This window comes from Rhea pennata, chromosome 17, assembly GCF_028389875.1.
Source record: "Rhea pennata isolate bPtePen1 chromosome 17, bPtePen1.pri, whole genome shotgun sequence".
Lineage (NCBI taxonomy): Eukaryota > Metazoa > Chordata > Aves > Rheiformes > Rheidae > Rhea > Rhea pennata.
The window spans coordinates 12,327,043-12,354,077 of record NC_084679.1 but is presented as its reverse complement, the minus strand read 5'-3'; the positions used below and the strand labels follow the sequence as shown (position 1 = coordinate 12,354,077).

At 49.7% G+C, this 27,035-nt stretch overlaps 1 protein-coding gene across 4 annotated transcripts; it reads left to right on the top strand.

The window, feature by feature from the left end:
* The first annotated feature begins 340 nt into the window (after window positions 1-340).
* CABP1 (calcium binding protein 1) lies at window positions 341-26,805 on the top strand. 4 transcript variants are annotated; one of them, XM_062590301.1, is made up of 7 exons: window positions 12,959-13,199; window positions 17,894-18,070; window positions 21,668-21,698; window positions 22,318-22,461; window positions 23,740-23,849; window positions 24,252-24,399; window positions 26,206-26,805. In XM_062590301.1, the coding sequence occupies exons 1-7, from the start codon at window positions 13,155-13,157 to the stop codon at window positions 26,229-26,231; spliced, it is 681 nt and encodes a 226-aa protein (XP_062446285.1). In that variant the 5' UTR covers window positions 12,959-13,154; the 3' UTR covers window positions 26,232-26,805. The 4 variants fall into 4 exon arrangements, with proteins under 4 accessions (XP_062446284.1, XP_062446285.1, XP_062446287.1 ...); XM_062590300.1 differs by lacking the exons at window positions 12,959-13,199; window positions 17,894-18,070 and adding an exon at window positions 341-889; XM_062590303.1 differs by lacking the exon at window positions 17,894-18,070.
* The last annotated feature ends 230 nt before the right edge of the window (window positions 26,806-27,035 follow it).

Below are 27,035 nucleotides of genomic sequence, written 5' to 3'. Positions count from 1 at the left end.
AGCGGGAGCGCCGGGGCCGGCGGAGCCGCGGTGCTGCGGCCCGGCCCGGCGCTGCGGGCTCCCCGCGGCGCTGCCGCCCGCGCCCCGGGGCGGGGGGCGGCCCCGCTCACCTGGGGCGGCGGCGGCGGCGGCGGCGGCGGCGCGGGGGGAGCCCGGCGGGGCCGGAGCCCGGCAGCCCCCGCGGAGCGCCCCGTGCGCGGCCTTTGTCTGCGCCGTCACATGGGCCGCGGTGCGGGATTTAAGCGGGTCTCCGCAGGACATGCCGTGAGCGGCGCGCCGCAGCCCGGCCCGCAGCGGCGGCGCTCCGCCCGGCCGGGGATGCGGCTCTAGCGGCCCCGCGATGAGCGGCTCCTCCATGGCGAAGAGCGAGTCCCGCACTTCGCTGCTGAAGGCGGCGGGCGGCAGGAGGGCGGCGGGCGCCCGGGAGCGGGAGCGGGGCGGGCCGGCGGGCCGGGGGCCGCTCCCCGGGGAGCCCAGCGCCCGCAGGCCGCTGTGCCGCCCGGGCGCCCCGGAGGACGCGGGGCGGCTGTCACATGGCCGGGGGCAGAGCCCGCCGGAGCCGGCGGAAGGAGGGCCGAGGCGAGGCGGCGGCAGGGAGCCGGCGCGGGCGCCCCGGCACCGCCACCGCCTCCCGCCGCCCGCCGGCCCCGGCCGCCCCCCGGAGCCGCCGCCGCTGCCCGGCGGCGGTGGGGAGGAGGCGGGGGAGGACTTTTCCTCCAGCGCCGGGCAGCGGTCCAGCAGGGAGTCCCTGAAGCTCCCGGAGGGCGCCTCGCCTCTGCCCAAGCCCGGCACCAAGTGCTCCGCCAAGTCGGGCAGCAGCGACCGCTCGCCGGACGCGGACCCGCTGCTCCACCAGCTGCGCCCCATGCTCAGCTCCGTCTTCGGGCAGGTAAGAGCCGGCGCCCGCCGCTCCGGGCGGCTCCGAGGGGAGGGCGCGGGGCGGCGGGGAAGGAGCCCCCCGCCCGCGGGAGGAGCCCCCCGCCCGCGGAGCTCGGGCTCGTCCCCGCCGCAGCTGCCCGCGGCGCGGCCGGGGACGCCGGGGGACGCGGCGCGCTCGCCCCGGCTGCGGCGGAGGAAGTTGTGGCTCTGCCTGCTGAGGGTGAGAGCCGGAGAAGCGATATTTTTTTTATTATTTTTTTGTAATTCTATTTACTTATTAGGTTCCATCTCTCTGGCTCCCCGCCTTGCTTTGCTGTATTTGTTTACATCTCCTTATGGTACATTTCTGTACAATCAGCATATGAATCATTTCTGGTGGCAGAAGCTGTCAGGGGAAGGTAGTGGGGAGGAGGACAAAAAAATCCCGACCCAGTTCTGAAGCCTTCCCAGTCGCTATGTTGGGATGGAACAGATGCTTGCAGTGTTTGCAAGCTCTTTGGGTACAAAGCTGTCGTTTTTAGCTGCTTCTGGTAGTGAAATCACCCAACAGGGCTACCCTTCGAAAATGAAAAGGCAGAGGGAGACTGGCTTGAAATTTTCTTTTAGAGCCATTTAGGGATGTTACTGGGAGATGTAATCGCCAGGAAGATTAATGTAACTGCAATCTCCCAGAAGCACAATTATAGGTATAAGCCAGCAGCCTGGAGGGCTAAGTTCCAGCCCTGGAAGTGATCGATTAAACCGGAATTATGATTTGTGAGTTTTGTTGTTGGGCTTTTTTCCTTTTTTTTTTTTTTTTTTCCTTAAGCTGGTTTGGGAGGCTTTGCAGAATGCCCATTCAAATCACAGTTATGGAGAGAATGAGAAGAATCCTTGTAATTGGGGGAAGGACATGCCATTCCCATGTCTTACTTAGTTTGGTCTCAAAGTGTTGTCTACCTCTGTTCATCTTAACTTCTCCAGAAGGAATCAAACCTCATCTATTCTCAACAATTTCGCAACCTCAGTGACAGTCCGTTGATTTATGAATGTTGCTGTTGTGTTTAACTCAGAATTAATATTACCCCTCCTGTGCCACCAGGATACCAGAAATCTAGATTAACACGTTGTAGTTGCAATAAGGAAGGGCCTATTGAGTAGCTAGCTGCTCATTCAGGTAACAAGAAGCAATGTATCAGTACCGGACTTTGAAATCCCTGGGCTCAGCACTGTCTCGTGCTGTCCTTGCAGTTCTGACAAAAGTGAGATGCATCTAAGAAGAAGATTAAGTCTGTGGCACAGTATGTCCCCAAAATGTCAGAAATACAAACAAATCCATGCCAGGGCTCCCCATCACAGCCCCCCGTCCTCACCACAGCTGTGCCGGGAGTGAGCGGCATTGCTCCTTTACCTGTTTTGCTGCTTGCATTCCAAAGTCGTTAGACAGTTTCGAATGCCATAAACTTAACAGAATTAAATTCCAGTGTTGAGCAATGCCACTTACAGAAAAGAGACAGATTCGATTCTAGCTTTAGTTCTTTTGGTCAGTACCCGGCACCCATGCTTATAAACAAGCACCAGCATCTTTCTTTCAGAGCATAACATTCTTTATTCCCATTTCTCTCAGCATTCATCTGTCACTTGCTTTCTTTGAAGTAACTATGAGAAAACGACCATCTAGTGGTGATTTTAGGACTGGCTTTTAGGAGTGGGTTATAGTAGAGCTGTTCAGGGATTTGCGGATACAAGAAGCAGAGTGTGGGGAACTACAAGGTGGGATGCAGAAGGAGCTGGTTACAGGACAGATGCAAAGATTTTTTTTGTGGTGATATCAAAATCCAGGGATGACTAAAAGCCCAAGGGTGAGAACAGTGGAAATTCTGTCATGGGAAGGGATGATGGAAATTCTGGTTTTTGTGAGTGAAGAAATGAACGTGAAGTCCTGTACAAAAATGTTTTGTGACAGGCAGGAACTTATACCCACAGGAGGCCAAGCTGAGCCTGAGCTGAGCCTTGGTCACAGGTGCAGTCAGGTCCTGGATTGTGGGATAAGGCTGCAGGTGCTGTGACACCAGTCTGCTACACGTTGTAATTAGAAGAGAGCAACAGCTTAGCAGACAATTTATTTAATCCAAGAACTTCTCTCCAGCCCACACAGCCCACTGTGAAACAGTTAAAACAGTAATTTTGCAGTAGTTCCAGGAGGGGAGCACAGTGATGCCTCTCCGCAGCAGTAGCACACTGTGGTCCAGCAGCGCCGGTGTATCTTGTCCCAGCTGTGCAGATGTGAAACATCCTCCCGTTGCTCCACAGTGGTGCAGTGATACGGTCGCATATGCAGAGCACTACAGTGGTACGATCAGATAGGCAGAAAACATTGCAGGGATGACTTCACGGAGTATGTCATTATTGCAGCAGCAGCGGAGAGAAGCAGTCCGGGGCTACAGGATTGTGTCTTAGGCAGGCAGATTTGTAGCTCTGCCGGGGAGAACACAGAGCAAAGGCAGAAGTGCAGCATTTATGTAACTAGCACAGCAATAGTGCACTGTGGGTGTGTGCTCCAGAAGAATGCTAAGGCACGGTACTGCCAGGATACGGTATGCAGTAATATTTTATTAATTAGGCTCATGCTATATTGGTGCAGTGCTGCTTTAGTATAATAAAACAATAATACTCTCTGAAGGCGTTTTACCATTTTGTAATTGATCGGTAGGTGAATTAACAAATGTAGGATAGCATAATGGTGTATTAGTATAAGCCAGGCTGTCATCTTAGCCTAATGACATGTTCCCACATGGGATTGGCGAGGCAGCTGCAGAAAAGCGCTCTGGTGTAGAGTTTATGTCAGGTTAGCATTCAGTGCAGCACAGCACCGGGTGCCCGAGAGCCCAGTGCCGACAGCGCGGTAGTGTGGTAACGCAATCCTGTGGCAGAGCAGAGATGCGATACTGGTGCCATGTGGTAGGAGTTTGGCAGTGCATGGGTGTGATAATAGTGTAGTGTTGTAGCTTGACAGAACAGTTTAGCAGTCAAATGATGTCGTAATACAATATTCTGGGGGGAAGCTATTCTACACCACAGCGATCGCTTCTGGTGTGATATTAGCAGAGGGCTGCACCAGCCCGGCAGAGCCGTCCTTTGTAATTCTGTAAGGCCGCCAGCGAGGTGTTCCTGTCCTGCCGCAGTTTTGGTAGCACAGTGGCAATGAGCATGAGGGCAGCGCTGGAGGTGTGCGATGCCAGAAGTGCAGCGTTAGTATGGGCTGGTTTTACGAGGCATGTGATAGCGGGGCAACAGTGTTTTACAGCACCGCTGCAGTGGTGATAGCTCAATACAGCGGTTGAGAGTGCAGCGACTCCGTTGTGTAGCTGGCAAAGGTGCGCATGTGAGAGGAAAAGCGAAGAGGAAAAGCAGCTAGAAGGGGGAGGTAAGAAGGGTATATAGTATTGTTTGGACCTGGCAGTGGGATAGTACAGGAGTGGCAAGTGGTAAAGGAGTGCAGCATAGAAAAAGGAGCGTGCTGTCACCCCTGCAGAGCAGAGCAGAGCAGGACAGCACGGCAGTCCTGTAGCGTGGCTGCAGGATGCAGTGTGGTATCAAGCCATAGCACATCAGCAAGGACAGAGGAGCAGTGATACCTCGGCGGCTGGGATAGCGGTGAGGAGGCAGCAGGACAGAGTTTATTAATGTGGCAGCAGTAGCAATGCCAGCACAGGGGATGCGGAGCAGGAGTGTGGCGGTGGGGACAGTGGCGCAACAGCAGCAACGACTATGATATAACGGCAACGTGGCAGCAGGAATTGGGGAATCGGGATACAGCAGGATCCTAAATACAGGAACTGGGGGCAGCCGTGTATGGCAGCAGCGCTTACGGTGCAGCAGCAGTTTAGCAGCTGGGCTCGTGGCAGTGCCGTACTGCAAAGGTACAGCAGCACAGCAACCCTCCCGTTGCCTTTGCATCAGTCTCCCTGTGCCACAGGGTTGGCCCAAGCTGGCACCTTTAAGAAGAGCTTTTTCTGGCCTTTGCTATGCAATCTTAATTTGCAAGTGATCTCACCATGTGAGACCTGAGTGTTTTCAGAGCCGTTTAGCTTTCACACCCTGCCTGACTGTTTAATTTTTTAAGTGAAGTGATTCCCCAACAGTTTTCTGTCAATTGCCTCTGGTAGCGTGGGGTTCGTAGGGGTCAAACAATGCCGCAGGGAATCATTAAATATTTACAGACTTCTGCTGTTAGCACAATGGCCAAAGGGGCTGTCGTGTTCCTATTTGTACAGGCAGTTAAAAGCCTCTCCTGTCTGCATCTTCTCCCATTTTCCTTCCTGGTTTAGCGTTAGGGTCCAAACTGCCGTTGAACTGGAGAAGGATTCCTTCTGCATTTCCTGAATGGCCTTTCCTTTTCTTGCTAATTCTTCCTTATTCTTAGACTTTAGTTAACCTTAACAGGTCTCAGTGGGTCCTGGCACCAAGGAGGATGATAGAGCTGGCCCTGTTTTGGGGCCGTGTCTGTGTCGGGGCTGCGTATGTGTGAGGAGCGGGTGTAAAGCACATCCTGCTCCAAAACAGCCAGAAGTGGGCAAGGAAAAAATGTGTTTTCCAGCCCCTCAAGGGGAGGCTGAACACCTTCGCTGCTCTCCTCCCTGCATGACATTCCCTTGCTCCGGCATCACTTCGACTTTGCCTGTATTAACAGGAGTTTTGCCTAAGCGCAGTCGCTGCAGGAGGACCTCAGCGTGGAGGGAGCTCGCCAAGGGGGCCGTGCGCAGCCTCGCTGAGGGGACGCTTGGCCATGGCTCCGTCGCCGAAGTTTTCAGTAGCCGCCGCATTAGCGAGGCAAGCCGCTGCCCGCGGGGCTGTGCGGGAGCAGTGCCGCCAGCGATGGAGACTTGCGAACGGAGAGCTGTGGGTTAGCGAAGGCGACGCGTCTCGGTCTGCGAGCTCGTGCGGGCTGCGCCACAGTGCGCCGGAGGAAGCAGCCGCATGTCAGCGCTCGTGGCAAACCGAGGACACTCCCTCACTGCTACTCAGTTACGGGGTTAAACCACAGAGCAATTTGGGTGAAGAGGTTTCTGCTGTGGCTCAGAGTGTCCAGTCCCCACAGGAATGCCTGTCCTTTTGTGTGTCATTAGCTTGCTTAGGTCGAAGTTAAGTGCACAGGTCGAAAGAGACAGAACGCAGAAGGAACGCGACCTCCCGCGCCCCATCTAACGGCTCTAACGGCTCTAACGGCTCTAACGGCTCTAACGGCTCTAGCCGCCCCGCCCCCGCGCGCTCCGCGCCCCCGCGGCGCCCCCTGCCGCGGGCGCGCGCTGCCCCAGCCCCTCGCCGACCCCCCGGCGCGGCCGGGCCCCTCCGTGAGGTGCCAGGGACGGGGCCGCGCCGGGGCGCAGCCCGGGCGCCGAGGACACCCCGTCCCGTGGGTCACCCATGGGCCACCCTGAGGGCCTCCCTGGCGCCCTCCGCGGCCCCACGCGTAACCTGCCCCGAGGAGCCTCCGCGCCGGCCTCGTGCGTGTGTGTGTGCGCGTGTACGCACAGGCGGCGAGCGTGCGGCCTGCGCTGTACCCCCGGTGTGGGTACACACCCTCCCCCGTACGCACGTACGCTTTCCTGTGTATACAAACAACCGGCATATGCACGCGTCGCTGCCTGCTGACACCGTCCATATGTTCCAAGGTACGTCTCGCGTGTTCCTGTACGTAAGGAAAGGCACCGAGAAACAGCGCTCCGCTCGAGCGCAGCCGCTCGGCTCGGCTTCCCTCGCTCAGCTTGGGGAAAAATTTGTCACTTTTACTGCTTCTAAAGACCCTGAGGGACGGGAGCCAGACGCACCGAACCGCTGAGGGGCAAGGGGTAAGCTTCCTGCCTGCAGCAGGTCTGCCGGGAAACATTAATCGTTGTCAGTGGTTTACCTTTTAAACAAACCTCTGTTTTAAAAGGATATGGAAAAGCATCAAAATAAAACCAAGCTGAAGGAACATTCATTAAATATTCAGTTCATGAAATATACAGCAGCATGAGCTAATGCACTGAAACGCGCAAACCTTCTGGTTGGATCCGGCTTATCTTTTGAGAGGAGAAAAGCTTTCAATAATGAATTAATCGTCATTTAGATGGGTCCACTGTGCATTTCGGCAACTTATACTACCTTGATTTTTTGTTTCATGAAATCTTGTAGATGCCTACGGCTTTGAACAAAGTGTCAGGCAGGGAAGAGTTTAGCAGTAGATGTACTAGCTAGGCTGTAGGTCTGTCAGCTAAATTAGCTGTGGTTCTTTCTAGCGTCACAGCTCCAGTGACTGGTTTTCACTGATGAGTCTATGAGTGGTATTGATTTCCAATAACAAGCAGCTATATGGTATGCATTTAGTAAAAGATGCTTAGCTAACTTTGGGCTCCCTTTCAATAATCCTCTGACATTCCTGTGACCTTAGAGAGCAACAGCAGTGCCCATGAACTTGAGTAATCCTGCAATTTCAATCTAATACTCCTCTTAGAAATAAAGACAAACAGCTGTCAGAACTCATATGGTGTCGTTTAGTTTTTTAGTAGCTTTCTGTACAAGTGTAAGACCATGGACTAGTATAGCTAAGAATGAAGTCATTAGCAATTTTCTAATCTCTCTTCTACCCCTTCCTCCCATAGAGTACTTTGCACCTTGCAACCATCTTTGGAAAGAATAGACATCATTGCTTCATCCCACACTGATGAAATATTCTCTGTTCTTGGAAGGGAACAGGCAACCGTGTAACATTGTGAGGCATCATGTCACAACACTCAAAGGCAGGAAGTAAAAAAAACACCAACAAAATCTTCCATTATTCTGCTGGAATAATGCAAAGAGTTTAGTTAGTTTGTGACCTGCTGTGTCGAAAAAAGCCAGAGGTTTCATATGGGATATGCAGTCTCATCCTTCTAAAGGTGCTGTCTGATCCTTACTCAAAATAGAAGTGAGCCAGGCGTCAGTTTTATAGTGGCATATTTCATACAATTTTGGAGGATTATGTTGGAACGTTGGGTTAGTGCTAATTCCCAGGCCTCAAGCACACTTTCTATAGCATGTCAGTGGGCCAACCAAATGCTGACACCCCTCTGTCCCCCCACAGTCCTTTTCTACTTTGAGAGAGGTAAGGGAACCAAGGAAGAATTAGCTACTCTTACAGCAATACCAGGCAGAGAGAGAGTGATTCACAGTTCTCTTATTGAACAGAGAAGGGACCATATAAGATTTGTTTTGAACCTTCTTTATACTGCATATACACAGCAAACTGTTAAAGAAGCTTCTGGGCCTCAAATTTGTATTTGACCTTCTGCAGCCCGTTGATCTTGAAAAACAGAAAATATCCACAAAGTATGATGCTCTGGCCAATGTATCTTCTGCATGGGATCCTGGAAGTTGTGTCAGTGCAAAATATTTGTACCAGATCTGCATGGAAGGTGTCAGGAAATCGGATGTTCCCATCTGCTTGCATCTAACATTCAGTAGAGCCAATTAATTATAGACAAAGCTGTTCTGTACAGAAGTTGCCAATCAACGCTTTGTTACCTTGAGAGTGATGGAAAATATCCTTGGTAGTTTAGGTCTTTTTAATAACCTTTCTGTTGTTTGTGATTGAATATGATCCAATTGCTCTAATGGAGGAGAATATTATGCACAGCATGAGTCAGCAACACTTTCTTCCTGGAACAGCTGACAGCAAAGAAAGTTCCCAAACTCTGCAGAAATATTCAGCCCTCTGGAAGAAGATCTGGGCTGTATCCGCCAATACCTGCTGGTACCCCCCCCCCTGCCCCAAGATGAACCTGTGCTTGTCTGCCTGGAACAAGGAACCGTCCAAGGTTCATTCGAGGTCGGAAGACACAACTCAATGTGCAACAAAACCGCTTGGGGGCCTTATGCAAAAGAAGAAAGAGAAGTTGCAGAAGTCTGGAATGCCAAGGCAAGTTCCAGCGGTGGGGAGCTGTAAAACGAGGACCCCAACAGCACTGACAATGTGAGGATGTTAATAAATCCAAAGAATAAGGCTCATCTCAGGTCATCCAGTAAACAAGACTGGATTTTTTTCTTGTAAAATACAGATCTATAGCCACCAGCTAAATGGGGAGTTGGGAGAAAACTTGAAAGTCAATAATCACGGTATACACTCTCCACTGTGGGACAGAAAAAGTATACCAAAAATACTACCCTGTCAGAACAAATTAAATAAGGTGGTGTATGTTAAGATACTAAGTAGTGACATTTTCCAAGCATGTAGTGGGCATTAGGTAAAACTATGGATTTCAGTGAAAAGCTGCTTTACAATATATTCCTGTTGGAGATTAACCTTCATGCTAATGTTGTCCTGCTGTAGTGATTGTGCTGTGTCACAAACAACAACCTGATACAACATTCCAGCAAATCATGGACTGAGCATTGAACTTGGCCTGACGTCTGAATGGTCTTGCTTTACAAATCACGCTTCCGTTGGAAACTTTGGCCAAGCAAAGCTTCAGTCAGATGAGCAAGCCCAAATTTTGTATTGACTTTTGATCTTTCTATAGTGGCTGTTGATATTTGCAGTCCCTGGATAAAGTCTCTGGCAGCTATCAAATGATTAGCCATAGTGGGATCCAGCACTTCTATGGGATGAGTATTTATACCAAGGGTGCCAGCCTCAAGCGCAGCACTGCTTCTTTTTAAAGAATCCAGACATATTAAACCATCTAAATCACTTCTTGTCCCGTGCCAAGTCATCCAGCCTCATCTCTGTTCTATGCTCAGGTCAGTCAATGTGCCAAACTCCTTTCATGTGTGCTGAGTTCTCACTCTGAGCCAAACTGCATCCATAAAGGGCTCTTTTCTGCACTGTGAGTTGGAGAAGAAACGGAGCGATGCAGGAGCATAGGTAAGATTGGCATTTCACAGAGTTCCTGCAGATTTTTAGAAAGTTTACAAGAGAGCCCCAGACCTTAAAAGAACAGTGTGATTGCCACAAAGAACAGTGTGGGAAAACCAGTATACATGCATGTGCAGCCCTCCCACACACACACTGACTACCCCAGATATAGGCATACCCACAGATCAGCACCTACACACAAATGTTTTTGACACACTTATTCTCAGCATCCTGTTCTCTTGCAGCAGCCTCGGTTGGAGGAAGGAAGAAAATAGGCTGCCTCTAACCTAATCTTCTAATGACCTTTCTACCAACTCCACTTTCCTGCATATCTCTAAGCTGCCCATAGAGGAGACGGGAACAAGGTTCCCATGTAAAAAGTGATTTTCAAACTTAAAGGTCAGCAGGATCTGTCTGCTAGATTGTGATGTGCTGCCCAGTTGCTCTTGAAGAGATTCAGGGTAAATAGATGAGAAAATGGTTTACAGACAGGCCCCCAGTGGCTCTGCTAGAGTTGTTCCTGCAGAGTTGAAGGACTGAACTGTGTTGCAAACCTGGTGCAAGTGGGCTTCAAGTCCTTCTTCCCATTCTGGACTGAAAGCTGCCTTCAAAACCCTGCAGCAGGTCTCTCAGTCCTGCCCGTGCTGCCTGCAACTGCCTGCAACTAGAGGGCTCTCTGGAAGAGAAGTGAGCAGGCAACCACAGCAGTTTGCCATGGTGGCTGGCTCGCAATACTCTGGTACAAGCTTGTATTTGGAAGGTCACTATCTCAACTTTTTTCAGAGTGCTGTAAGGCTCAATCCTCATCTTGCAAAGCAGTCCCTAGCAGCACGAGGGCTGTGCTGAATTCTTCGGGCTGTCCTGCCCTGGCAGGAGGTACCTGCCTCGCTTGCTCCACTTCCTCTCTCTGGGAGGAGGCAGGAGATGGCACCTCTCAGTTGCAAGGTGTTCCTGGGCTCCTTGCTGCCTGTCAAGGGGAGAATCATTAGGAGCAAGGAGGCGATTCTCTCTCCTCTTTCTGCTCTGGAATTGGAATCATTTGTCTCAGGAAGGAGCCCCGGCGCCTCGCTTGCTGTGCGGCAGCTTCTGCTCAAGGGAGACAAGCACCTTGTCAATAAACAAGGAGCCTGGGGAACGGCTCCAACTGACAGAGGATATTATTAATGACTAGCACTTTGGCTGAGGGTAGATGAGCCTCCCATTAACTACTTTAAGAGGGGAAATAGAAAGAGAGCTTGAGATGGCAGCCTTGTGGGCAGCTAGGAGTTTCGGCATCCTTCACCAAGTCCCCCTCCGCAAGGGCCAGGGCTGGCGCAGCCCCCGCATGTGAGTATGTATTTTCTCCTTCATCAGGGAGCCTCAAACTGTGACAGCAGCCTGCAGGCCCAGCTCATGAACAGCTTTGTCTTACGGCCCGGTAAGGGTGGGCTCTGCTATGGAGATCTTCCAGGCCAGGAGTTTCTCCATCCTCTCTACCTATCTCAGTTTGCCCCTGTGGACAAGAGATGTCGCCCAGTATCTGCCACCACAGCCATTGTGTGCTGCTTACTTTGAAGGACCTGAGACTTCCAGTGTTCGTGCAGCTTCTTCCTGGGCAGCACACTGAGGAAGGCATGGAGGGGACCCAAGAGGCCGATGTTCTGCTCCTTTCACTCTCGGGAAGTGGCTAGTATGAGGAAGACCAAGAAACATTATCCCACATTGCACTGCGCTTTTGACTGTGACTGGACCTGGAGAAGCTGGTGCCTCTTGCCATGGCTGGACTCCTAAACTAGTGTCCTCAGGTGGAAGAAGCCTTTAAGCTCTAAAACAACTGTTGATTCACCTTGCAATTATTCTGCATTTCCCACAGCACCTCTAGGGCAGAAACATAAAAATCCCAACTTCACTGTGACATTGACAGATCATCCTTTTCTGTGCTTCAGCCTTAAAACTAAACAGGAGGGTAAGTCCTTGTCTCCTGCACAGAAGAGCGTGTGGTACAAGTGCTCAGCCCATGGATGAGGTCTTCGCAGAGCCTTTTGTTTGGAATCATACTTGCAAAGAAGGTAGCGAAATCTTTCAGCTGAACATCTGAGTGTCCTACCAACCTGTGGCATAGGTGGGGTACAGGATCATTGCCACGTTGGTCTCTGCAGTTTTTGGAGGAGGTAGCTCTTCATGGCATGGCTTCTTATTGCTGTGGAGATGCAGCCATGGTGGCTTCACAGCTAAGGATGCATTCACTATCCTGTTCAGATCCTGTTGCCTGGGGTGATGGTGAGTCTTTCATGCAATTTAAATCTTCTTTCAGATGGAACACTGTTACATTCAGCCTGAGAACATAGGAAAATATATTGTGGGCTCATCCTTTTTTTTTTTTTTTTCTCAGAGATGATTCTGTTAACCCTCAGTTCAGAGCTGGGTCTGGGACAGGAGCCCCTTATGGAGCCCAGGACTTGGGTGTTTGGAAAAGGAATGACCTGTGAACTGTGGATCTGAAGTATAAAGTCTTTGTCACACCTTGCCAAGCTGTTAAGATTTGGGATTCAGGTCTGAGCCCATCCCTGACAGATGCGTGCAGGAAAACAACTACTTGATTTCTACTTGCAGAAAGCTTGAAAGACTTTGCCATGAACTGGCTCAAGATCTCTCCCTCGTGGTTGAAAGTTACAGCCAGGGGGCTGTGAGTGTCCTCGGGTCACTGGACTGCTGCCTTCAGCTTGCTTCAACAGAGGCATGAAAGGAATGAGGGACCTCTATGTCTGCTGTGATTTATAAGCTGAAACCGGTCTCACCCAGATAAATGGTCCATTTCTGCTCCAAAATGAGCTCTGGACTCCGCTCCAAGCCTCTAAGTGGATTGCCTGGTGGCCAGCCTGGCTCTCCGGTGATTGAAAAGCTGAAGGGAGTTAGAAGTGGGGGTGGGTAGGGAGCTAGAGGATGCGATGTTCAGAGGCTGTGTGCACCCAGACTAGCTGGATTCACCGAACTCATCACTGAAATCACTTCTTGTGGTGCCTCTGTTTTAATTCTCCCTGAATCAGCCCTCTCCCGTGAGTGAAACAATCTTGCCTGCAGATTGAGGGGGGTGGGAGGGATTTGAACATTAATCTGATGTAGATTATACATCCGCCTCCCTCTCTCTCCCCCCTTCTCACTCTCTCTCTCCCTCTCTCTCCCTCTCTTTCTGTCTGTTTCTCTCCCCTCCCTCTCCTTCCTGCTTCATCGCTTCAAGAAAGTGAACATAAAGTAAAAACACGGAGAGAGAGAGGCAGAGAGAGAAAAAGCTCCCTGAGGAGGGAAGCCCCAGCAGCCAGTAGCTGTTTGGATTTGCCTGGCGCTGCCTTTCTTGCTTTGCTCCCAAGGAATACCTTTAATGGGATCAATTGCTTCAGTTCCTTTATAACCAAGTCCACCGGAAAGGCAGACTCAGCATATTATGGGCAACTGTGTGAAGTCTCCACTGAGAAACCTCTCAAAAAAGGTATGTTCCCTGAATCAAAGTGCACTGTGCGTTTCCTGCCCTGCTTCTTGGGATGGGTGACGTCGTGGGCAGCGGGGAAAGGGAGGTGGGAGAAATGCGGAGATGTGTACGAAGGGTTCAGCTCTCTTCACCAGTCTTTTTTGTAAGAGCTGCTCAAGCAAGCGCAGCCATCAGAGCCCGGGATGCCGAGTGCCCCGACGTGTGTGTAAATATATATGTGGAGGAGTTGGCATGTGTCTGTCCTCCGTGTGCATGTGTACAGCTCTCCACTGTGTATGTGCAAGCTCATGCTTCTCTGTGTACATAATACACTGGAACACATTTGTGTACTGGCATCTTAATGGATGTATATACGTGTGAGTTTGTGTATGTGTGTGCATGTGCTTAAAACAAGTGTCGGCACGAGTAGTCTGCATGTCACTTCTGCAGGGACATACATTCATGTGCTTGTGACTACGTGTTTGTGTTCACATGTATTCCTGTTGGTATATATAAGAATATGGACATTTAAATGGCCATATCTGAAGTGTATGTGTGTCCGTAGCTATTTATGTCTCTGCATATGCATTCAGAGGTGTGTACACGTATAGGGGAATGTGTGTGGTTCACAACACGTATGCATGGTTATATAGCTGTGTCTGTGAGCGTGTACTTGGTAGTATATGTCCTCACACAAGTTTGTATGTAGGCACACGTTCCTCTGCATACCGGTACTGGGGTATGCACCCACCTCGTTTTGTCCGTGTGTATTCAGTTACAGAAGCATGCTTTTCTGTTTCTCCGTGCCTCTCTCTGTGAGGCCTTAACTGCATGTTCATGGGTCATGTCACACATCAGCACGGCCCGGCTGTGCACATCTGGGCCTAGCTGTGCTGCATGTGCAAGCTGCCATGTGTATCTGTTAGGCCTCAACCCACAGACTTCTTGGTGCTTAGATTAAAATAATAATAATAATAATAAAAAAAAAACAGGATGAAGGAGCTATTCTGCTGTTAGGGGCTGGATTGAAATGGGAATAATTTGCCTGGTGATGTTCCTTGTCTGAGTGAGGAAGGCCTTGCAGCACAGTGAACTCATCAGCCAAACAGTTCTTGCTTGACAGTGCTGGCAATCTAATAACTCAGCAAAAAACTGTTCACTCCTTATAAATGAAAACGTTATGCTAAGCATTGAGAGTACTGCAATGAGGTGCTGCGCCTGTGGAGACCTTGCCCACAGGGAAATGCTACTGATAACAGGGTGCTCCACCGAGGAGACCTCACCACTGGGAAAAGCCCCTCTGGGAGGAGAGGAGCTCTTGGGGACGAGGACTCTCTAGCAGGGAGTCTCTTCTGGCCTGGGATTTGCCTCTTCCATGTAGAAACATGGCCTGTCCTTTGCCTTGGCTGTATAAACATGGCGAGAAATGGCAACGGGCAGCCACAGGGCAGACAGGAGGCACAAGGAGATGGTGCCCCACCAAGCAGTTAGGCAGTGCTGGGACTGGTCCTTAGCACAGAGTGACCTTGGGAAAAAGGCAGAAGTAGTTGAGATATATCCAAATGTTGCACGTCTGCAAACTCCACATTGGCTCCTTGTAAGTTGCCCCCAACTTGCAAAAAATTGAGTTGACCGTAGCTGTGCTCAACATGATCAAGGAGATTGCAGTTGAGAGTGTGAAGTGTGGCCTGGCTGCTTAAATCCAAATGGATTCAGGGTCTTACAAACTCTATGTGATCCATGTTTTATTTACTTATGCTTTCATTCCTAAGAGCTGCTTGGAATAATGCACTATGTGCCTAGTTACAAGGCTCGAGATGGCAGAACTAAAGGGAGAAGGCTCCAAAGCTGAATTAGAGAATTTTGCAGGCTTCATCCCAGCTAGCCATCAGTTAAAGCCTCAGGGACTGATCTTGAGAGGTCCTGGGGCTCTTTCATTTTTTTCTATTCCAACACACACTGTTACACCGGATACTTCACAGAACCACTCATACAATGGACAACTTATTTTGGCTGTTCTATGATCCTGGTCTTACTTCTCAGAATTTAACTTGGGCAAACTGAGAGAGAACTCAGGAAGATCAGGACCTGGGTCCTGGATGGTAGTAAGTTTTATTGAGAAGAAGCAGTCGTTCTCTTCTTGTTACTCCTTCCTGTCCTCATCTTACCCCAACTTCAGTAAAGCTCCTTTGAGCATTCATGTCCTCGGACTGAGGAGCTGCCTACATCTGGTGCTGTTAAGCCAGAACTACCAGGCACAACTTTCTTACTGCTTATGGTCTCCACCATGTGTTTCTTCCCAGCAAGTGGAAACAGAGACTTTAGATGATAAACAGATTGGCTGAGGAATGTGAAGGTCTCTTGCATTTGTTATCCATTTTGGGGGGAAGACTGGATTCTTCTATGATGGAGAAGCATTTCCTACTTATATTTTTTCTTGTGTTTTGCTGAAAAAATGGTGGAGGAGGAGAAGAAAAAAAAATGAAAGAACTTCTTACTCCCAGACACTTTCCTTAGCAGCTTCCTAACCACACTGCCCAGTAGCATTTACTATTTTGAGGGCAGCAAGAGAATTGAATTCTCTGTATAGGAGAAGGGATTATAGCACAAGCTGGAGCATATGTGGTAGCTAGACAGAGGAGGAACTCTGGGCAATGTGTGCGTGAAAGCTTCTCTTGGATACCCGAGTTTGTTCTCCTGAATACGTAGTCTCAGCTTGAAAGTTCAGAATCGCCTCCAGGCCACCAGCTTGCTTGGTCTGGGACTGATTGGTACCTGCATTCCTCGCCTGTTTGGATGATAGCGTTCAGGCTTCATCCCCACCATGTCCGTTGTTGGCAGCTTCCCTTTTCGCAGCATCCCCCAAACGGCGGCAGCAAGCCGCGGTGCCTCTCCTGCGAGGGGCACCCCAGCGGAGATGAGAGAGCCCCCCGCCCGGTCGTGCTCAGCCAGGCCCTTGGCACTTTGGTGGGTTGTATGGCCAAGTTGTTCTGCCGCTCCTGGCCACTGTTTCGTCAAATTTGCAATCTCTATCCACGCAGGAAAATAATGGGCTGACCTTTCCTGAGCACGGCTCTGTGACTTGATAATAGCTCTATTGACTGCAAGGGTCAGAAAGCAAGGATTAGTTATAGGCTAGCGGCCTTCCCTCTTTCGCTGGGCTTCAGTGGAATTATGCTACAGACTGATGTGGGCTATTTTAAGTGATTCATACTATTTGGTGTATTAAACTGAAAAAAATACACCTGGGATAAAGCTGATAATTTTGAAAATATATTGCACGATGTCATGAAGCTATGTGGTTCAACACAGACGCCATGACATTTAGCTGAACTGGTGATATGCTATTTGCGGACTGATGCTCATCTTTCATGTTTTGAAGGACAAACGTCCTATGTGCTACATTTAATCAGCGACAAATTTCCTCCTCATCCATGATTGCAGTGAAGATGCTTCTCTGCTTCCTCATTTTCTTTCTCCATGGCTCGCTTTCTGAGTTGTTTTTGTTTTGATGCTTGATATTCACATGACATTGTACATGAGCAGATTGGTGTAAGACTGTGTGTAAAAATGTGACCTGCAAACCATGTGTGCACACATCATAGCACATGGCAGACAGCAAATAAATACAATAGGTTTGGATAAGTGTGTGTATGGGGTGAGGGTAGGGGGGGAGCTGGTCTTCTAGCCTGAAAAGAAGAAGCCCTTAAGACAAGGGTTAATAGCAAGGGACGACGGCTATTGACAGAGCTTTGCTGATCACCCCTGGGAGCACTGTCAGTGAAAGCAGAGCTCATTCCTGAAGCAGGAATCTGATGCATGATTAATGTTTATTCTATAAAACCAAGGGTCCTGTGGGTTGTGCTGTTTTTTTATAGCTGCATGGGAATATCAGGATAAGACTTTTCTTGCAGAGCCAGGGAAATGCATTTCTATAAAAGGAAAGCAGCGGCTCCTTATAAAATCCAGTGCTGAGTTCTGTTCTGGAGCCCGAGCATAGCAGGACGTGCGCGCTTAGGAAAACGGTCTGTGCAAGTGCAGACAGACAATATTGTTGTGCCTGTGACCGACCTCAACTTTGGGATTGTAAATGCAGTAACTGAGACCCCAAGAATGTCACTGATTCGAAGTGGAATGGGGAGTGCGAGACTGCAGCAGGCAAAGCCACCAATCCTCTAAAGGGCCTTCTCATAATGTTATAATGCATGTGAGGCTGTGTTGCTGAAATCAAACGTGGAGCCTAACTCTGTGTCCGTGTGCAGGCTCTGCCTCGTGGTCTGGGGAGGCCCTGGCAGAGGCGGCTCTGCCAACGGCTTTGCCTGTGCACACGCCAGCACACGCGTGGTGCTGCCAGCACGTGTTCGTCCTTTGCAGCTCCTGCCAGGAGTCGTTAACTCCAGCACTTAGAGCGGGAGTGCGGCCCTTCGGGCTGCTCGGGATAGATGTGTGCAGCATTGAGTCTGATGTTGTTTCAAAGTGAAATTCTCCTCGTTGACTGTACTTTCATCAGTTTTTGAAAGTGAACTCCTCGACTTACTGCTCCTGTACAAATCACAGTGCATCAGTGGGGGGGACACAGTGCGGATGAGATGAAGGAGGTGTAGCAATAATGACTCCGCAAGGCGGTTCAGTAAAACTTCAGAGGAAAGGCTGGGTGAAACGGGGAGGTAACATCCTCTGTTGTGTTGTTTGCTTGCTGCTGGTTGTCTGGGAAGATCCGCCATGAGGAGAAGACGTGCTATAAGGCTGTCCAGACGAGTGAAGAGGGGCCGTCGGCCTGCGATTACCAGGGTCCGCTCATGATGCTGGCCCAGAACTGCGCCGTCATGCACAACCTGCTGGGGCCGGCCTGCATCTTCCTGCGCAAGGGCTTCGCAGAAAACAGGCAGCCTGTACGTAAGTTACCCCCAGCCGGGTGAGACGTGCACGGGGCCGTGTGGACGCGGGCTGGGGATGCGGAGCCGCCCGCACGCGCCGCGGGCACGCAGCTCGCTGACCCACGGCCCCGGGTCTCAGGCATCCCGGCTGCGGCTCCAAGTGCAAACACAATCATAGGCAAATGTCTAGGCTGCAGGATGTGCCAAGATAGCCCTGTGCCCAAACACCACACGAGGAGGCTTCTAGAAACGCTGCTGTGGAAGATAGATCCATGCCTGCTCAAGTAGGCAACATCATATGGCCCAGGAGGAATCCAGTATTCAAAGCTGTTATTCCAGCAAGACATCCACATCTCATTCCCAGAGGCTCATATTAGCATTTAAGGTCTAAATAGCCACTTGAATGCAAATCAGGCATCCATATCGAGAACACGCTGTCCCACAGAGATACCCGTATTTGATATCGGTGCTATCAGCTCACAGTGAGCACACTAATACAAGCAGAAATGAGGATACATCTGCCTCCACATAGATATCTAAACACAATCTCTTACGCACTTTCATACACAGCCTGATGCTGGTGCAGTGATCCCAGCCAAATAAACCAAAGACAATCAATCTGTCCTCGTATTTGCACATAGTACCAGACTGCCAAATGCTATAACCCATACACCCACAAAAAAAGAGCAAAACCACATCCATCCATTCAGTCACATCTGTTTGTAGCTGCCTGTTCATATGTATCTAATGTATATATAGAAAAAATAAGGATATATTTGTATGTGAATTCAAATGGACACACCTGACCATGCTGAATATACAAAAATATGCACTCCAGTGTTGTATATTTACAAGACATGAAAGATATTTTTGAACATTCAATTCCTACATTAACATGAATTTAAAGACGTACACAAAGAAACTGTGTATTAACACACTTTTTATGTACACGTATTAGTGAATATGTGTATTGTCATATATTCATCCAGTGCATTCCACATTCTTCTGGTAAAACAAAGTTCACCTCAATTACCTGAGAGAACTTGTTTGCTTCTCTGAGAAATCTCAGCCTTACACACTCATACACTGATACAGTTATCCACAGCTGTAGGAGACACCTAGATCTTCAGCTCTAGAATCTCATCTCCAGCCAGAGACCCCCCAAAAGCATTGTTGTTGGTCACTATTCACCAAAGTCCTTTTGTTCTTCCCAAACTTCAGCCACTAAGTGATCACATATTCTTGGGCCAGTTCGTTAACACACAATATACTGTGCTTGCACAGGGACCCTCCCTGACCTTGGCATGCTCAAAGCCACCCATCGCAAGAGACACATCCAGCTGCCTGGTGGGCAGTCACGCTTGTTTGGGCCCTGGAAACTCATAGCATCCTGAGAGGTTTCCAAAATAGGATTAGTGATGTCTCTAACAACGCTGCTGTAGAATAAGTGCATCTAATAGAAAGCTTTACTCTGACTGACTTTCTAGACCAACAGGATTTATTGTGCATAGAACAGAAAGAAATGAGAGCAAAATCATTACCTACAATGAACTCAGAGAGTCACCTCTGCTCGTTTCTGGGATCTGTCTCTTTGAGCATGTTTGTTCCTCTTTCCATATTCTTCTCCAAAAGCTTTAAAGTGATCCAGCCTATTTCTTCCCAAGCAGGTGATTTTCCTCCTTTAGCATTTTAAGGAATTGTCTTTCCAGTTTAAACCAGAAAACCTCTTCATGACGTTAGTTATTGCTTGAGTCAGATTTTTGGAAGGACGTAAGCCCTCCCCCTCCTTTTGCATTCGCAGTCTGTGGCGCTCTGATGCTAAAATCTGCATGTGCAAAGATATGCTCAGAGCCCTGCAAACGCAAATGCGGCTCGGTGTGCAAAATTAGAGCGGGTGCTGAAGCCCTCATTTCCGACACGTCAGTGATGCCTGCAGCAGAGTGGTCGGCAGCGAGTGGGCAGGGAACGGTCCTGTGCCGGCGAAAGGCCTGGGTCCTCCTCTGGACACCCACACCGGGCAGGAGCCATGGGGTGAGTCAGGGCGCCCTTGATACTGCAGCAGCGATAGCGGCCCTGCCGCGGCTCCCACAGCGCCATGCTGACCCTTGGCGCGCGGCAGTAGCTCTGGGGGTTGATGGTTGCTACCTCTCTGGAAAGAGGTGCACGATGTGGTGGTGCTGATCACGTGTGTTTTTAATCTGTTATGTTATCAAGGACAGTAAGACCTCCTGCGTCCGGTCTGAAGGTTCTCAACTGTTTTATTACTCGGTGTTGATGAAAGCAGAACAAATGGGATGACATGTTTGAAAATACCAGGTCTGTGAAGGATGAAATGGCAGGGCCAGCGCTCTCTGACAGTTCATCCAGCACAGAGACGCCTCTGGGAAGGTTATGAGTAGCAAGCAGATCACTCCTCTGGCACAGCCCACTTTGCACAGACACGAGCCAGTGTGTGTCCTAGTTTGCGACGTGCTCTGAGCAGCCGCCATCAGAGTTTCCAGAGGAGCCTGTGGTTAAATAGCAAAGGATCATCCTTCTCAAACTGATCAAGGGCACTGCCTCCAGGGACATGTGGTGAGACTGCAGGACACCTGGAAAGCAAGGAGACGCTCCCCACTATTGAGGGGAAGAGACGAGAGTCAGACGACAAAAGAGATTGCGTTTCTCTGTTTCCAAATTCTCAGATGTTTTGGATTTGCCTGGGAGCCATGAGAGGAATTAGGAAGGGTGTTTAAACCAGAACGCAGTGCATTTCCATGCTCATCTCTTCTTCTTGGTACAGTGTTGGAATTTTCCTATACTCGTTCATATCCTTCCCCTTCTTCCAAGAAATTCAGTTTGGATATTTGAAGTTGCAGTGTTTCCTGAACATGGTGAATCCTTGTCCTGTTTTGTTTGTAGATGACCTTGATGATGTATATGTTGTGTGTCTGCCTTCATGCTTGGTTTCGAAATGCTTGTGTGTGGAATTGAGGTTGGGAGGAAGGGGGAAGTTCCTGCCTTTTTGGGGAGACTGACCATAGGAAATGACACTGGGACATTGGCTGTGAGAGAGCTTGTGGCTGTCCCTGTGCTGCCAGCAGGGATCCATGTAGACAGTGGCAGAGACCTGCTGGTTACAGGGGCAGCTTCCAGCTGGTTGGACCTGGACGTCTCTGGCAGAGCTGCCATAGGGAATGCAGCTGGAGCGGGAGGGCAGCTCCATGCCGCTGCAGGGACAGCCTCTGCTTCCGGGGGCTGCCACTGGGGAATGCCACAGAAGCCCATGGAGATGCTCATAGTACCCTCTCATCCATCAGGTGGGGAGGCCACACAGGCAGCCCGTGCTGGCCCAGGTCTCTTCTGCTTGTTGGGGAGCGCCCATCGTCCCCCTGCTCAGCAGACAAGATGGAGAGGGGCTTCCACAGAGACGTGTGCAGGCTAACACCCTCCCTCCTGGGGAGGAGAGCTGGGAAGCCTCGCCAGGTAGATGGTATTAAACATGTCATCACCTCCTTGTTTCTTCTCTCACTTTCTGGCTTATCCCAGAACTGTATGCACCAACAAGTGCTATTCTGACACCACGTTCCTGGCAAGCAAATGGCTTTAACATAGTCTGTTCTCTCATTGCAGGATAGAGAACTGCGTCCTGAAGAAATTGAAGGTAAAACTTGTCACTCCTTCTGTGTCACTTTTCTTCCTGCCCGGTGAAAACCTACTGGCCAGCCATTCCAGGTTGGCCCCCAAGGGGTGAAATAATTTGGGGGAATTCAAGGGAGGTGATTCCTGGACTCTGGCAACCTCAGCAGAAGGAATAATATGAAAAACTGCAAGACTGCTGACAGTAGGGGAATTTGCATCCATTCCAGCTTCTTCAAGGTGGGAGGATAAGTGAAGTAATAAGTGCAGCTCCAGGGAAGCTGTCTTAGCTGCTGACCCCTGCAGTGAGAGCTGTAGAGTATAGTGCAGTGGTGAGAGTGGGGAAATTTATTCATTACAGTTTCTTCAGGGAATGCAGTTTAGGAAAGCTCAAGTTTGTGACAGCTCAAAGCCTCTGCTGTCTGAGCAAGCTTTGCTGTAAGGAATTGGTCAGCAGTGCTGCCAATGGACGAGCTTAAAATTGCTCCTGTCATTGCCTCTTCTCGGGGAGATCTCCTGGGAAAATATGCAGTATCTTAGAGACCCTGGCCTCATAAAGTGCTGCTGACTGTAGGGACGTTTCTTGGAAAAGGTATTTCAAGCTGTCACTGACAATGTTACTCTTTCTGGATCCACTCCCACAGAATTAAGAGAAGCCTTTAAGGAATTTGATAAAGACAAGGATGGGTTTATTAACTGCAGGGACCTGGGGAACTGCATGCGAACCATGGGCTACATGCCTACGGAGATGGAGCTCATAGAGCTCTCCCAGCAGATCAACATGAACCGTGAGTAGTGTCGCTCAGCCACACCTCCCTGTTTTTGCTGTGCTCTGTGTTGCTGTTTTGGGCTCTCTTGGTCTCTTGCTCTCTCTGTTTCTTTGCTTTCTTTCCCCCTCTTTTTTTGGTTCTCTATTTTACTCCTTATCCGTTTTCTCTCCTCTTCCTTTGTGGTCACTAGCCTTTGTTTCCTGCTTGTCAGACTAAGGGGGATGTGGACTGTGCTCTGCGGGAACAGTGTGTAGAAGGGCTGTCCCCCTTGTGTTTATGCTGTCAGGTGTAAAACTGCCCTTGATGTGGGCAGTTAAGACATGGGAGCACAGGGGGAGGGTGTTGTCCTATTGAGACTGACGTCTAAGTGGTGTGAGACTAAAGAAGGAGCCTGGGAAGATGGAGATGATTTGGCCAGAATGGGTGATGGAAGGGCCACGCACCTTGCTCTGAGTGTCTGCAGGCCTTTGCCATGCAGCTGGAGAGGGGCTGCAAGGAGCCTGTGCTGGCAGTTACCGTTGGGAGCTACTGCTGGGGTAATGGAAAAATGTGGCAAACATTCCTGTAATCCACTGTAGCTAAGTCTGTGTCCCTTGTCATTTACCATCATTTATTGTCACCACATATCTGTGGCAGTGCAGGATATTACCCACAGCTGGGTGGGAAAAGGATACTTACTGCACGTTATTTCTGACATATGCTGATGTAGAAAGGACAAGTTACGTGGTCAAGGGAAGTAGATGTGACACACACAGCCAGTCACGCATAAAAATGGCTGATAACCCTGGTGCCCAGGCTATCATTAGACAAGCAGTTAGGAATTTGAGTGTCACTGCTAACTTACAGATAGGAGACAAACAAGCAAAAGATAAATATGATGAATGAACAGTTGGATAAATATTAGTCACTGGAGCAAGGCTCCACCTCTGCTGCAGGGCGCTGCCGGGCTGTGCAGGAACCTCAGCTCCCTTCGGCACAGGTACAGCAGAGAGTTGCTCTGGGGTCAGGCCTCTAATACCTGGTATGTGATGCCGTAGGGCATGACAGTCCCTGGCAGCCTCAGGTGGCACAGCTTGGGCTTGTTCTGCTGAGCCCACATCCAGCAAATGCAAAGACATACCTCTGCTTTTTCTGCCACTGTCCTGCACCCTCTCTGCTTTGCCTCCTGGAGAGCTAAGCTCTCTCTGGCAGTATGTGGCGGCCTCCAGTGCAAGAGGCACACAGAAGTGCAAACCTGCATGCTGGCCTTCGCTAATATGTGGAGTTCTTACATGCGATCTTTCCTCTTTTTCCAAGTGGGTGGCCACGTGGATTTTGAAGATTTTGTTGAGCTGATGGGACCAAAGCTTCTGGCAGAAACCGCAGATATGATTGGTGTAAAAGAGCTCCGTGATGCCTTTAGAGAGGTGAGTGCTCTGTGCTGCGTGCCCTTTAGAGAGGTGAGCAAGCAATGGGGATGAGAGGAGACCCGCTGGGGAAGAGAAGAGGAGAAGGAGAGAGCAGCACAGTGGAAGACTGAGAAAAAGCCAAGCCAGGCACGAAAGAAGGCAGGAACAGAGAAAGTCACTGAGATAAGGGAAGGCAAGGAAGAGGAAAGCTCGTGCAGACACAGCAGTAATGAGAGGTTTCTGAGAAGGAAAGATAGGCTAGATCCAGATCAAAAGAGGTCTGAAGGAGGAAAAGGAGGGACACAGAAGGAATATAAGGAAAATGGGGCACTCAAGAGCAGGACAATACAGGATCCAATCCAGAGCAAGTTCCATTCCCATTAACCCTATTTCCTGCTGGTATTTTTCACATACTCGCAGTTTGACACCAATGGTGATGGGGAGATCAGCACCAGCGAGCTGCGAGAGGCCATGAAGAAGCTTCTAGGGCAGCAGGTGGGCCATCGGGATATCGAAGAGATCATCCGGGATGTGGATCTGAACGGAGATGGGCGCGTTGATTTTGAAGGTGAGGAGAGATGAATGCTCCCTGTCCGTCTGCTCTAGCGTGAGTCAGAGTTTCAGCTCAGAGGCTGAAGTGGAAGAGAAGATTTGCACGTTCTGGGCCCAGATATCTGAGGTATAGGGAAATGAATAAGCAAGAAATGTTTTTTTCCTCCTCAGCTGAGGAAACTGGAGAAAAGTGGCTCATGTAGGAAGTTCCTCATCTGAAGTGTTCACTTGTGTATCTTGTCTTGCTGCATTTTGGTTTCAGTTAGGTCTCCTTAACTGTAGTGTGATAAGATACATGTATTCCCTGCCACACAGAAGCAGCTTTTGCTGTGCATGAGCTTTCCTTATGGGGCATTTTGCTTTCCATTAAATCTATTGCAAGAGCTGTGAGGAGGCTGGATTGGTTTGGAGAATGAATTACACCTACCATTTTCTCTGGGTCACTTACTTTATCTGGATTCATTGAGAATTTGTTTCAGTATCTTTATGCCAGAAGACAGTCACATGCCAGACTTTTCACTGGCACTGCAGATATCTGATCTAGGAGTGTCATGTTGAATCCTACAGGAAATTCATCTTTTTTTCTCACATTTTCCAAGCCAGAAAGAAGTGGGAAAACTAAGAGTGCTTAGGCTGCTATCCTAGCCATTAGCCATGGTGAGAGCAATGTTAATAGAGCATAATAGAGGTCAGGGTCCTGGCAAGGGAAATGGTAGTATCAGACGGCTGAACGGACGTAGCAGCGGGAAGGTGTGAGAGTGGCAGGCTGCTTCTGTTTTCCTAGTGCAAGTCCAGGCATCCTTTTGGAGTAAGGGTGAAGCTCAGGAACTTCATAATTAAAATAAAATGGACCTGGCTTTTTTTTTTTTTTTTTTCTTTTTTTTTTTTTTTTTACTCAGAGGCATTCCTGGGTCTCCGATGTGACAAAGGGTCTCAACTCTTAGGATTACTGAGCTTCCTAGGACTTTGAAATGAGAAAAAACTACAGATGTCTCCTTAGGAAGTAGCTGATAGCTGCTGTTGTTCTGTTACACTGGCTGATTACATGACACTGCTCTCCTTGTTTCCTACAGCTAAATTATGTTAGACAGCTAAAATACATGAAATGCTATCCCAGTATCATTTTCTTTGTGAGTTACTGCTTTAGTTGTCAGAGGACAGCTCCATCAATGGAAAGGGAGAAGCCAAGGGAGTAATTTCCACTGCCCTCCTCTTTGTGGAGTTATTAATTCCTGGGCAATTTAAGTGCAAAATGAAAACGCATTTAGATTCAATGGCATTTACACTCAGTTTGAACAAACGTAATTGACTTCACAAGCTGCAGGGTAGTGGAGAAATATATCCAGGATATCCTTACAGCTAACCTGTCTCTTCAAGACCAATGAAGTGAACTTCTCTCTACAGAAAATCTAGCACCCACCAGATTTCCCAAGCTGGTATCTCTTTGAAATGGCAAGTTTACTCAGAAATTGGATCGTGCCACTAAGATTATAAATCAATGTGCCCTGAAATTACACTGCAGTGAAGGGTGGAAACACTTCACGCTTGCCACAGCGTCTCCCAAGGAGTTTTTGTGCAAACAAGGCTGTACGCTGTCTGGGAAGGAGCCCCAGGGTCCTAGTTAGTGGGATCATATCACCCTGGAACCAGGGCCTGTTTTGCATGAACTCTCCAGGGCCGGAGACCTGCACAGACCTGTCAACAGGCTGTGAGGGCTCTTGGTCTGCCCCGGGCTCCACGCTGTCTCCAGGGAATGAGAGCTGGGTTGGGGACCCTGGATGCCTTCTGCTTCAGCCTGTCTTTTCATTCACGTTCTTTGCAGAGTTTGTTCGCATGATGTCCCGTTGAAGATTATTCTCAGCTAAAGAAGAATCAGCACCTTAGAGAGGGCAGAAGAGGACCTAGATGGAGCATCTAGCCCCGATGTTCCCATGTGAAGGTTTATCGGCTGGCTGCGTTTGGAACATTGCGAGATGACCTGCTGCTCCTCCCTCATGGTGGTCCCCATGCCCCTCCGCCCTTTCACACTGTGAAAGACTTGCAACTTCCTAGAACTGGAACCATTCCTCGGAGAACATGATTGCAGGAAACTGCAGAGCCAGGACTTGCCATGATGCTTTCATGGGATACTTGCAACTTTAGACTCCTCCTCCCCAGCTTTTATGCTCCCACCAGCTGCTGCAAAGCAAGAGCAGAAGAGCTCTTCTTGGCTTGGTGGATGAGAGCAAAGCCATCGGGACTGGTGGCAGCCTCAGGGCGTGCTCTGCACTTCTTGGTTTCCCTTGGTGAACCGTGTCCGTGTTTGCTGTCTGTGTGTGTGTCTATCTGTGTGGAATTATTTATGCTTCCCCGGCACATATTCACATCTCCTGTGGTTATGTTTACCAAGAGTTAATTCAAATACATGTCTTCTGGGGAGAAAGCGATAAATATGCACGCTGAAATGACGTGGAGCCTGGACATCCCTGTGAGAGGTGGTGGCTGGGCTGGGGGAGAAGGCCTGGGGGAGAGGCACAGCGGGGCGCCCGCATTGCGTCCGGAGGAGAGTCCTTGTGCTGGGGAGGGGAGACGCTGCTGGTCACCCAGCCCTCAGCGGAGCGCTCCCTCCCTCCCACTGTCCTCATGGCCGAGGGGCTGGGAGACACCTCACGG